Here is a 12,649-nt window from a genome sequence, read left to right as displayed (position 1 = left end):
ACGATAAAATATGACCCACAGGAGCGCCCTTATCGGTTGCAGGAGATCAACACTTTATAAAAGACATATACTATCGGTCAAAAGTTTTAGAACACCCCAATTTTTCCATTTTTTTCAGTCAAATGAACAGCTTGAAAGGGTACAAAGGAAAGTGAGGTAAATAAAAAAAAAGGTAAGGTTAACCAAAACTGAAAGATCCTGTACATTTCAGAATTATACAAATAGGCCTTTTTTCAGGGAACAAGAAATGGGTTAACAACTTAATTCTATGGAGTCTTGGGCTATTTTGTCCATTTTTTAATTCTTTTCATGTCTTTTTAAGTCATTTTGTGTCTTTTTTTGGTTATTTTGTGTCTTTTTTTTAGTCATTTTGTGTCTTTTGGTGTCTTTTTTTTGTCATTTTGTGTCTTTTTTTAGTCATTTGTGTCTTTTTTTAGTCCTTTAGTCCAACATAAAATGTGATTTTGAATCTTTTTTTTAAACTTTCAGAACACTATCATGCTCAATAAAGAATTTTAAATGATGCAAATGTGCATTAATTTCAGAGTACACTGAGACATTAAACTGCATCATTTTCAATAAAATTCTGGAAAAGTTGGGGTGTTCTAAAACTTTTGACCAGTAGTGTACTTCCCAAAGGTTAAGGCAAAAAAAGTATATGATTAAATGTTACAAAAAATAGCTAAAAAAGTAACACAAATAGATGTAAAAGTGAGGTAGTGGTGACATAAAAACGTGACCCATGTAAATTGAGTTAAAGTATCTTTTTGTGCTTCATTCTGTCTTTCCTCACCACTCCCTTTGCTTTCACACTTTCACTTCCACCTTCGCATCATTCATAATTGCTACGGCCACTAGAGGGTGCCGCTAAATACAAATTTAAATATGGGTCGTGATCAGGCGTTGTACAAACAACACATGGGATGGTACTATGGGGAGGAAAGTCTCCTACATGCCTACATCAGGGAATACTGTAATCTTGGTTGCAGATGTTATTTTCTCCGAAATAGGGAGGGTTCTGGCGCAATGTCTGCAATATTCGTAGCTTCATGCACAAAAAGTGACACCAAACAGAGCGAAAATAAAATGAGAAAATACAGTCAAAGATCTCTGCAATCTCTGTTGATGCAGACAGCAACACACTCTTCTAGTAGGTCATAAGTGAGAAGGATTGCTTTTGTAGGAGTCTATACCTTTAAATCAAGTACATGTTCAGTCATGCAGAATATTTTTTGCTGTAAGAAAATTGCAATAGTTCCTAAGAGAGTAAAAGAAAATGAGACGAAAGGAGAAGAAGTCGAAGAAGAAAGAAAGGGATAAGAAATGAAAAAGACAAGCAATGAAAGCCTAATGAATGTGGAGTCAATACTGGCATCAACTGTGCTCTTTAACTGTGATATCACATCCTTGAAATGTCCCCCAGCTTAAAGCGACTGTGAAAGCAAACTCTGATATCGACTAGCTGCCACTGTGCTGCTGCCGGGGTCATTAAAGGCAACAAAAAGCCAGTCACACAACTCCTACTGAGGTCCTCTCGCACTCATTTCACATGTAAATGGACAGAAACTGTGCAAAAGCAGACATCAAGGTAACAGAGGGAAGCATTTGAATACAGTAAAAAGGTGGCTTGAAAGTGTTTCTTGTATCAACAGACACACAGTATACTACTTAAGGTAAGTCACGGCTCACTACTCCTCTTCCGTTACTAAGTTTCACTCTTTAAAAACCCACTTCAGGTTGAATAACCCCCACAGTCCTGTCACATGAACTCAAGATTTTTATCTATTTATAAAAACTAAAACGTTCATGTTCATCCATTAGTTTAAGCTGAGCACTTTAACTGTTAATTCATTGCTTTAGGCAATTATATCAGCTTTTTTTTTTTTTGCATTAGTTTTAGTTATAATTTTAACCATCTATCCATTACATTCAGCTAACTTTTTAACTGTTTATCTATTACTTTAACCCATTGAAGCCTGGAAAGGGGATATGTCGTTTTGGAGTGTTTGTATAAGCTCTCAAATACTTTTTGAATTTCATTTCTATCTGCTACAGAGGCTGAAAAATCTATTATTTAGTAGGAGCGTTGACACTTCTGTTGAATTTCCAGAAAAACTTCAGCTTTTAGGGGCTTATTTTAAAATCGCCCAGAGGTTTTACAGGCGTTTTAGGCGTCAATGGGTCAAGCTATCCATTGTTAAAATAATTTGATTATTCGGCTTCTATTTTGTCTGTCTCTGTTCTCTGTCTCTGTGCGTGACGCAGGTCACTATAAAAGGTCAACCTTGGTACTATTAATCAGGCAATATGATTTTGATACAATGATTATGTTTGTGTGTTAATGTTGATTTAGAAACTGTGATTACTTTAATTACATATATTCCATTTGCTTAAACCGATTAAGATTCTATAATCACAAAGAATATTATTGTCTGTTTTATATTTTTTAGACTTTAGAATCCATGTAAGACAGTGAAAACCCTTTGGCTCCTGTTCTATCTCTGTAAGACATAACAAGGCAGGAGGTTTTGTTGAATGTTCTGGAGAAGAGGCCAGGTCAGGACTTGATGTGCCGACCTTGTTCTGGGCAGCAATATTGTTGCCCAGGTGGCATGACGTGTCCCTGTATTAATTAAGACTGGCGAATCGGAGCAAAGAAGCTAACCATGCACATATTTTCTTGATGTGCCCCAGGCTGCGCTCCTTTTGGGATGATGTCGGTGCCATAATTAAAGATATATTGGGGTATGAAATACCAAATGAAAGTAAAATGATGTACCTTGGAAATGTAACTGAAAGTGTAACTGGTAATGATAGTTATATAGTCAAGATACTGCTGATTGCGACCAAGAAGACAATAACAAGGAACTGGTACAAGACTGAATCTCCTACCATAGAACAATGGCTAGGGATTGTAAGAGAAATATACTGTATGGAAAAAATGACCTACCAACTTCGACTGAAGGAAGATGTTTCTATTTCAAAGTGGAAAAAATGGGTGTTGTATGACATAACGAAAGACATGTGAACTGTAAACTGTATGAATCTGATTTTGTAGAATATGGATACCCGCAGCCATGAATGTTGATACTGTTTTATTAATGTTTAGTGTTTTTTCTTTTGTTGTGTATGTCTCTTGTGTAGATGAAAAAAAAAACCTAATAAACATTACAGTTTAAAAAAAAAAAAAAAAAAGACTGGCGAATCAACGGATCAAGAAGGCGGAACTTCCTGGAAGAAATCTACCTTCATGTTTAGTAAACCATTGTTAGTATTTAATGGGTTGGAAGGGAGAGAGAGGTGGTTCAGACTTCACGAACTGAAACCCGTCTGTGTGTATCAGGGACATGAGTTTTTGGACCCGGAGATCTCTGTAATATTGCACATTTTTTTGACGTATTGTAATAAAACTATGTTAAATTGAGAACTTGGACTTCTCCTGCTGATCATTCCCCATCAACGACTGTGCAGAGAAAATAGGTGAGGATTTTTGGTGTTGCAGTCAGATTATTCAATTTTCAAGGTTTCCTCAAGCTATTTTTCTAACACCATGTTAGCCATTCATTCTATGTTATGTATTTACTTTCAGCTAACTGTTTCAGCTTCTTTACTTGCTTGTTAACACATTTTTACACACCCTTAAACACTGACCTAATATAAGAATCTATTTATCCCAACTATTATTTCTAGTCATTGTTATTTTTCCAATTTCTTGAGCTACTCCATAATATTTCCAAAATGAACAAAAGCAGTATATTCCCTGGTTAAGAATGACTGATTTAGAAAAATGCAACAAACAGTGAATCCTCAGTATAATTACATATATAAAGATTTTTTAAATAGGAGGAAGAAAGGAAATAGAGCTTACCTGGTATTGGGATGATTGGTATATTCTCATTGGCCACCACCCGTGGAGAGCTGCTCTCCTCCACATAGAAGTGAGCTGTCTGAAAAAATCTCCTACAGGGACATGGAGAGGAGAACAGTGAGATGCCACAGTGAAGTCTATTAGGGAGTCGTTATCCCATTGTTCTCAGATCCGGTCTGTCAACATCAGCATCTAAAAGTTGAATAGAATGACAACGTGAACAGCAGAAAACTGCTAATGAAAACCCCAGAGTGAGTGGGACACAGCTGATCGCACACACAGTCTTTGGCGGTGAGCGGCTCCTGGAAACACAGTCTGAGCTGACTACAGGGAACAGGTAAACAACTCAGAGCGACACACAGCGCAGCGCCAAATTTAGCTCAATCTGAAAGACAACTAATCCAAACAAAGATTCTCTCTTCAGGGCAACACACACCACTTTCAAGAGATCCCACGCCACTTTGTGGACAACAAAATCATCTTAAAGGTGCATTTTCTGGAGGCGGTGTGTGTGATCGCTGCCAGTAGCTGCTGCACATTGCACAGATGTTCACACGAGTTCTAAGTCAAGACCGGATGAAACTTTTCACAATCATTACATATCCATAAGAAATTCCCATTGTGTCGCCAGCCCCAACATTTTACACACGTTACAATCCCAAGGTTCACAAGATAAGAGAGGTAAAACTTTTCAAATCTGAACGCAGCCACGATCTTTAGAGAATTATTTCTGAAGATAGTACAGCTTTGTAAAAAAAAAAAGGAATTGTTTTTAAAAGGCTAAAATGTTCATAAATATATTGTAACAAAAATCTGCAATTTGTACATGATAAGTGAGATGTAGGAAAAATCCAGTTCCTCACATTTTTTAGAAAGCTCCTGTCTGCTGTCTGTATTTGAGAATTTTTAAGGTCACGGACACCTTTCACATCCTCTCCAGCCTCCACACACACACACACACACACACACACACACACACACACACACACACACACACACACACACACACACACACACACACACACACACACACACACACACACACACACACACACACACACACACACACACACACACACACACACACACACACACACACACAACACACACACACACACACACACACACACTATACTAGTGAATGCATATAAAGGACCCATGTGTCATCCCAGTGCCAGCATTTCAAAGGTTCAATCCTACCTGTACTTGATGCAGAGGAGGGAGCAGATGCTTGTCATTATTTAAGAAGGATAAAGCAAAGCATGGAGAGGAAAATAAAGAGGCTCAACTGTACTTAAAAGAAGGTAGAAAGAGAGAAAGAGTGAGTGAGAGAGAGAGAGAGAGAGAGAAGAGGGAGAAGAGAAAGACTGAGAGGGGAGGGTGAAAAAAAAACAAAAGGGAGGAGAGCTTCCCCCCTGGCTTGCGTCACAGCCTCCCAATCCAATGACTCCCTGTGGGTGCAGATGTGGTGCAGCTAACTAACCAGCAGAGCCAACACCTCCTCCCGGATTCTCTCCCATTATCTCAGAAGAATAGTTTGCTTTGGGGGAATGGAAACTGGGATGAAATGGGCTTTCTGAATGGATGTTAGTGGAAAGAGGCTTCATATTCAACATCGCTGTCAGAAGCACCAAGTCACTAACACAAAATGGGATTTTTTTTCCTCCTCAGCTGAACATCTGTGAGTTTTCAAAAAACACCTCCAGCAACAGAGACTTCCAGATGCGTACTGTAACGCCAACATTTAATTCCATTGTAGACATATCCTTAGACAAACTGCAAAAAAAGAACAATCTAATCTAAAAATAAGACCAGAGTATAAATCTTCTACGGTTGGTCAATCGATCACATATTTTTAAACAAACATGAATATATGAAGGTATTAAGTTTTAAATGACTAAAGCATCTCTGAGCAGAGTTTTGCCACCAAGAAAGAGCATGGAGAGTGAAGAGAGTGTGAATGGGCTGATTTCATCTTCCATCATGGTCTTTTCCCCAGGGGAAGCAGGCATTGTCTGTGAACTGTCAGACTTGTCACAACAACAGCTGTGATGGCCATTTCTAATCTCAAAGCTGCCCCTGCTCTTCCACTCAAATACCACAACTCTCAGTAATCCGTCCTCCGACTGAATCCGCTATAGTCGTCCCGCTTTCAACTGTGTGTTTTTTTAACACCTCTATGGAGCTGATAACCGGGCTGTTATTTATACCACGCTCTTATATTATTTGACACCACAAAATGCCACGGTAAGGTGTTGTTGGCCCATAAACATTTGCCGCGGTGATAAAATATCCTGTTAAAATAATTTGTAAAATGCATCTAACACATTTTGAGTATTAGCAAAAATAAATCCCAGACTGTAAATAAACAAATTGTTTCCCCGACTCGAAGCAGAGCCTTTACAGACAGTAAATATGCATGAGACCAGCTGAGGAAATGGTCCTTAGTGCCATTTGTAACTCATTAACCATCCCACATGTGCCACTGGTCTGGTCTGTGTAATTACTGGGGGGCTATAGTGTGGCTGGAAATCAGCCCAGCAGATGAAGACACAGCTGGGACCCCTGCTGGCTCTGCAGGGCCTTCAGGTCTCCTGAACCCTCACTGAGGTGGGTGAGGGGCCTGGTGTACGATATACGACTGTTTGAGATGCACACATGCATACATGTGCATAAAACAGACACATCCAAACTAGACAGGTCTAAATGAGGAGCAGACTGACTGGAAAATCCAGACATGCATGCAGGTGTGTCACTTCACCCTAAATGTGAGATTTATGGGAGGGGTCAGTGTGGGTGAGGGGCAGCTTGATTGTTTTAAACCCCTAAGGGAGGTGTCAGTGATACCCTTATCACAATTAGACATTTCTTCAGCTATTAGCACTTGATAGGGCTGGGTGATTCATCAGAATTTAACTTTCAATTCACGATTTTGGCTTCCAACAATTATGAAAACAAGATTTTCAAGATAAAATGATAATTGTTTTGCATTATGATGGTTTTGTTTGGCCTTGTTTTATAAATCCAGCACATGCTTTTGCTTTACAGCTGTGCCTTTTAGTCTGGTTTTTTTGCTGAATTACTGACTGGAATTTGTTAAAATATTTTTAAAAAGTTGAATAAATGCATGACTTTTCTGAAGTCAGTGATTCATTCTGTTATATAATCTTGATCTCAGTAGCTACCAAAACAATCATGGTCATGATTTTAGCCCAAGCACCTAACGCAATAACATTTTACATTTACTTTTTTTTTTTTTAGCTGTAAAATGTGAATGATGAAGCTAGGTGTATTGAACTCACCTCCAGTAGACCATCACAATCAGCAGCATGATGAGACAGAGCAGAGTGAGAGCCGACACCACCACTAAGGGGACGATCCACACCATCCGGCCCATCCCCGGGTGGGGGGTTCGGGTCACGTTGGACAAGACGGTCCTGTCTGGAACGAAACACATTCACATAAATACATGCATAAAGATATTCTACTGATATATTACCAAATATGTGTGAAGTTTAAAGTGCCTATATAGAGGTGGGTGATAATTCAATATCATAATGTATCACCTTTTAATGGAATCGTATTGTGACATATCGTAATACACATGTCATCTAAATGTGTAATGAGAAATTGTGCAGACCGTGCTCTGCTTTAAGTTCTTTATTCTGTGTCTCCAGGTCAGATCCACAAGGGGAATGGAGGGGAACAGAGAGGAGAGGTGATTAGGATGCAGTGCTGTCTGCCAAAGTGTCTTCTTTGATGCTGCCACTGAGAGTTGCCAAAGTCAGAAATGTTCCAATTCTACACATAGGGGCTTTAATCTTCACCGCTATACATACATCTACTGTCAACCAGAGCCAGATTCAAGCTAAATAATTAGCTTATGTAAGAATGCGCCTATAATCAATGTTAAACCAATAGGTTGTTCACAGTGAAACTAAAACATTAACTGAACAATGAGACATCTTCAACAACTGGAACCGAAAGAACGGGAATTAACTGATCGTAATAAAACCTAACGGCCTGAAAAAGGAACCTTAACCAGAACCAGCTTTGGTTACCAAAAGTGTATCATGAATACTAACTGCCTGATTATAGCTTTCAATCAATGCTAATGACATGATTATCACTGACATCCAACACTGTCAGGATAAAAAAAATCTGGCGAAATCTTCAAATCTTCAAAAAATGCTCTCCCTCGCAGCAAACTCTTTCAAAATGTGCTTAAAGGGATTTCTCGAGGCAGAACCCCTATGGCAGACGGCTCATTTCTGCCTCCAGGCCTCTGTGTTGTAGTGACACAAAAGCCTGGAGCTTTATCTTTGACTGAAATGGTAACTAGTGTAGTCACTGTATTAAATCAATGTATGTGTTATGCTAAATTGGGCTCCATAACTGTTAGTAGTGATAACAGACTTCTGCTTTGGAGAGAAGCCATGCCTTGTATGATAGCTGACAGCGGGAGCATGAGCCTCGCTGGAAAATGTAAAAGGGACGAGTCTGTTTGGGAAGGGAGAACAGGCAATACTGTGTCATATATCTGTGTGCGAGAGAGAGAGATGTCTGCTCACCAGTGTGGACAGAGAAAGGCCAGAGCCTGATCTTTGGAGACACTGTGGAGCTCTGGGGAATCTGCATCACTGCGGTGTCATTACGAGGCTCCTGAGTGGAGACTGCATTAACATCTGTGGGCTTCTCGTCTACGTTGAACAACTGATCGTCGCCGGTGCTCGCGGGTTCTGTGGCGCCTTTGACTGTAGGCTTCCCTTCTCCTTTCTCTTTGGCTGTGGATGCGGGGGTGGGGATTAAAGGCTCTTTGGCCACAGTGCCGTTCGCTTGCTTCTCCTCATTATCAGGTGCCGTCTTGTTCTTTTTCTTCCTCTCTTCTTCTCCCTCTTCTTGCTCTCCTTCTTTCTCCCCCTCCTTCTCTTCCTCCTCCTCCTCGCCCTCACGCGCTGCCTGCTTTTCCTCAGACGGGCTGTCTGCATCAGAGCCCTGGGGCACCGCCTGCTCCGTGCTGGACTTTGCGGGCGGGACGGATGGGCGGGTGGGGTTCTGCGTGGCCTGGGGCGCGTGCGTGGGCCAAATGGAGCTGGGCAGAGAAGAGATGACCCCTCCGCCCACGCCCAAGCCTGCCAGCAAGGTGCTCGTCACCACTGACGCTACTGTGGCCTGGCTGCCGCTAGAGGAGGGGCCCATCCCGGTTGCCATGGAGACGATGGAGAAGTGGATGCCAGAGGACGTCCAAGTGGAGGACCCGGAGCTGATGGGAGCCATGTCTGCAGAGGATGCTGGGGAAATTGTTGGCTGGTGGAGACAGGCGGAGGAAAAAGTAATTAACCAACAGAATCACACTCATGTAACTAACATACAAAAAGACATTTGCACTCTGTTCGATCTTCTGTTCGACTCACCATCCCAGTCTTCACAATGCGAGACCCTTCAAATATTCTTGTTGTATTAGCTGAAAAAGAAAAGAGCAAACAAGCATTCAGAAATGCATTTCAGTGGAGCGAAATGTGCTCTTTAAGGATGGAAAAAGTGACTGAATGGCTGACATTTTTGTTTTTTTGTCCACGTACCTCTGAATAGCAGCGTTTGACTGAAATCACTGCGCAGGTCATGCTGACATACTGCCTGCACTCTGAACAGGTACAGGACATCAGGGGACACATTAGTGATGACGGCTTTCTGCAAAAGAAAAGATGCACGTACACACTTAGGGCCACTTGACATTTCTAACCATGTTTGAATGTGTGAATGAAAAAGACATTTCAAACTGTTGATGCTGTTAATTCATATGCCCGAGATGAAAATACACTAGCCTTAGCCACTGCTCTGTCAACAGTGTATGACCCACAAGTTCAATGCAGTTTAAAACCTAATTTCCTGCCTAATTTAATTGTGTTTTGCACTTTGCAGATGGCTTTACTTATATTAAAACGGCCCTCAGAAAGGATGGGTGATTGCCTCTGGTGTTGGAGAGCTGGTATTTCTCAGAAATAATGCAGATAAAAAGGTGTCCAGAGATAGAAACTGAAAATTGAAATGGAAATGAAGTGGGCAAAATAAGAAAGACTGACAGCAGAGCGAGCAGTGGAGAGAACACTGTCAGTAAAGCGACTGATCGACTCTATTAATGGAGTGTAACCACAGAAAGTGCCTCATGGACACATTAATCATTCTCTCAGCCTGCCATCTACAATAAATGGTGAATTACAACATAAACTTTCAAAGCTCTTAAAAGAACATAAAGATAATATATGAAAACAACAACAAAGATATCATTCATATGTATACCCGATAATTGCTAAAGACAGAAAGGAGCAAAACAAGCTATTTCAAGACACATAAAGCAGACATCTCCAGACTCTTGAAGTAGTTATCACATCTGAATTGTTTCTATACATATAACAGTGAAATATAAAAAAAATCCCTTATTCCCACAGCATGTATGCAAATTCACACTTGTTTATTTTACCAGCTGTTCATATTAATTTTAATTGTATGCTAGGAACATGATAATTTAGTGCGTGCCAATTGCGCCTTCATGCAAAAACATTCTTCTCTGATTAGTTAGTTCTTGTATATGTAGAGGTGATAACACACACATGGGAGACAGGAAGTGTATGTATACCTTTTCACACCATTGGATCTTTTTGTAACTTCACTACCAAGTCTGAGCCTTGTCTGCCTACTGCAATATTTTTGAAAAATGCCAACAGTGAGCAAGAGAGAGTGTATAAAACAGGCTCAGAGGAAGGCAGGAGGGTCTGAGGGGGGGGGGGGCAGACTGGGTGGCTTTGATGTGTGAGGTGTTAACATTTAATTTTTTTAATTTGATGACATAGATAAGTTCCCAGCAGTCATCTCTAAAATCAGCCCTGAACATGCAAGGCCAATGTTGACAGGAGGGTGTGTTGAGGCATTTTCAAACCATAAGAAGCAGATTTTTATACATTTGTTAAGATATGTCAATATTGACACCTGAATTTATGTTTCATGACACTACAGCTACTGGATATACAGTACAGGCCAAAAGTTTGGACACACCTTCTCATTCAATGTCTTTCCTTTATTTTCATGACTATTTACATTGTAGATTCATCAAAACTATGAATGAACACATGTGGAATTATGTACTTAACAAAAAAGTGTGAAATAACTGAAAACATGTCTTATATTCTAGTAAGCAAAGGGTGGCTACTTTGAGGAATCTAAAATACAAGACATGTTTTCAGTTATTTCACACTTTTTTTGTTAAGTACATAATTCCATATGTGTTCATTCATAGTTTTGATGCCTTCAGTGAGAATCTACAATGTAAATAGTCATGAAAATAAAGAAAACGCATTGAATGAGAATTCAAGCATTTTTCAAGGACTTTCAATGTCATTTTTCAAGCTTTTCCTGTATCTTACACCTGTTGTAAATTGCATGTTTTAGATGAGTACTTACATGCTAAAAAGGGGGAGATTTCACTCAACCATACCAACAGCGATGGTATTACTTCACATCAGATAGGCTACTCATTATTTTTTACATTGAACATGTGATTATCTATAGTCTATAGATGGATATAGTCAGATTGCAAGAGAAATACAGTAAGAATTTACAAGCATTTTATCCAAAATTTCAAGCACCCGTACGAACCCTGTTAACTTCAGTGTTGGAAGTAACTAATTATAAAGTAACTAATTACTGTAATTGTGCCTTTTCTGAGTAAGTTAATTAGTGTAGTAATGCTTACGATTCAAATCAAATACCAATATTACAGTTACTTGATACTTTTTACTTCAATAGAAGCACTGACCTATACACAATCATTTGCTATTCAACCCTAACCCAAGACAAAATGTTATTTCCTTGTTATGTGTAGGGAGAGCAGACACCACTTCTCCACAGCTGCTTTCTATCATTATTTCTCAATGAAGGGGCACAAAATGACAAATGAAAATAAGAAAAGGTTTAAAAAAAAGTGAGATAAGGTTTAATAAAAGGAATTTCATCACAATGTAACGAGGTAGCTTGCAACTAAATTAATACCATGTCGGGTTCCGTTTATTACTTTTAAATGGCATTATTTTTGGCTAATTTAATTTACTACCTTTTAAAATGCAGACAACCTGAGTTAAATCATTTCAGCTCGAAAAAGGTATTTAAATGTACAGTAAGAGTTTTTCCAAGTGTCCTACTGAATCCAGACAGACCCCTGGAGAGAGATCAATGCAGTCAGCTATAGAGTAACTAAGATATGGTAGCCTCACTGCTACTGCTACTACTGCTGCTCTACTGCTTCTACAGACAATTTGTACAATAGGATGTGTGATTTACAGCTTGCTCTTAAATTTGGTTGGTTTTTCTATTTGACACCTACGCTGCTCAAACAAGTTATACCACACTATGGGGCATACTTTCAGAGAATACTTGTGCCTCATGTCAAGACCACAGACTGTAGAAAATAAGGACATGGGCTGTAGAGAAATGACAGCATTGCCAGAGGACCTCAGGGAGCAGTGTAGCTGATGGGGAGTTAAAAGGTCAGTAAATGTAGCTGGAGGATGCCGAGAGTTGCAGTTAACCAGCAGGGGGGGGGGGGGGGGGGGGGACTGAGATTGCAGTGAGATGGTTTCTATGTTTAACATCAAACAGAACTGTTGCAGCAGGAATCTAAACAAGCTGAAGGAGAGACGTGGACTTCTGACGGGAGCAGGAGTTAAAACTACCGCTGGGAACTTTTACAAAAATACGTTTTTGTCATGTCTGATGAAACTGTCACTA

The 12,649-nt window shown here is 39.8% G+C and overlaps 1 protein-coding gene across 1 annotated transcript in view; it reads right to left on the bottom strand.

Annotated features, from left to right (window-relative positions):
• ca16b (carbonic anhydrase XVI b) overlaps window positions 1-12,649 on the bottom strand; it is a 139,542-nt gene that overhangs the window by 17,378 nt on the left and 109,515 nt on the right. The window contains exons 10-14 of the mRNA XM_059329277.1: window positions 9,451-9,559; window positions 9,283-9,332; window positions 8,440-9,175; window positions 7,171-7,309; window positions 3,869-3,960 (exon numbers count right to left, since the gene is read on the bottom strand). Of these exons, the coding sequence (XP_059185260.1) occupies window positions 3,869-3,960; window positions 7,171-7,309; window positions 8,440-9,175; window positions 9,283-9,332; window positions 9,451-9,559 (1,126 nt within the window). The remainder of the gene's footprint in view (window positions 1-3,868; window positions 3,961-7,170; window positions 7,310-8,439; window positions 9,176-9,282; window positions 9,333-9,450; window positions 9,560-12,649) is intronic.

This window comes from Centropristis striata, chromosome 3 (genome assembly GCF_030273125.1).
Source record: "Centropristis striata isolate RG_2023a ecotype Rhode Island chromosome 3, C.striata_1.0, whole genome shotgun sequence".
In the NCBI taxonomy this organism is placed as follows: Eukaryota; Metazoa; Chordata; class Actinopteri; order Perciformes; family Serranidae; genus Centropristis; species Centropristis striata.
This window is presented reverse-complemented; position numbering and strand designations above follow the sequence as displayed.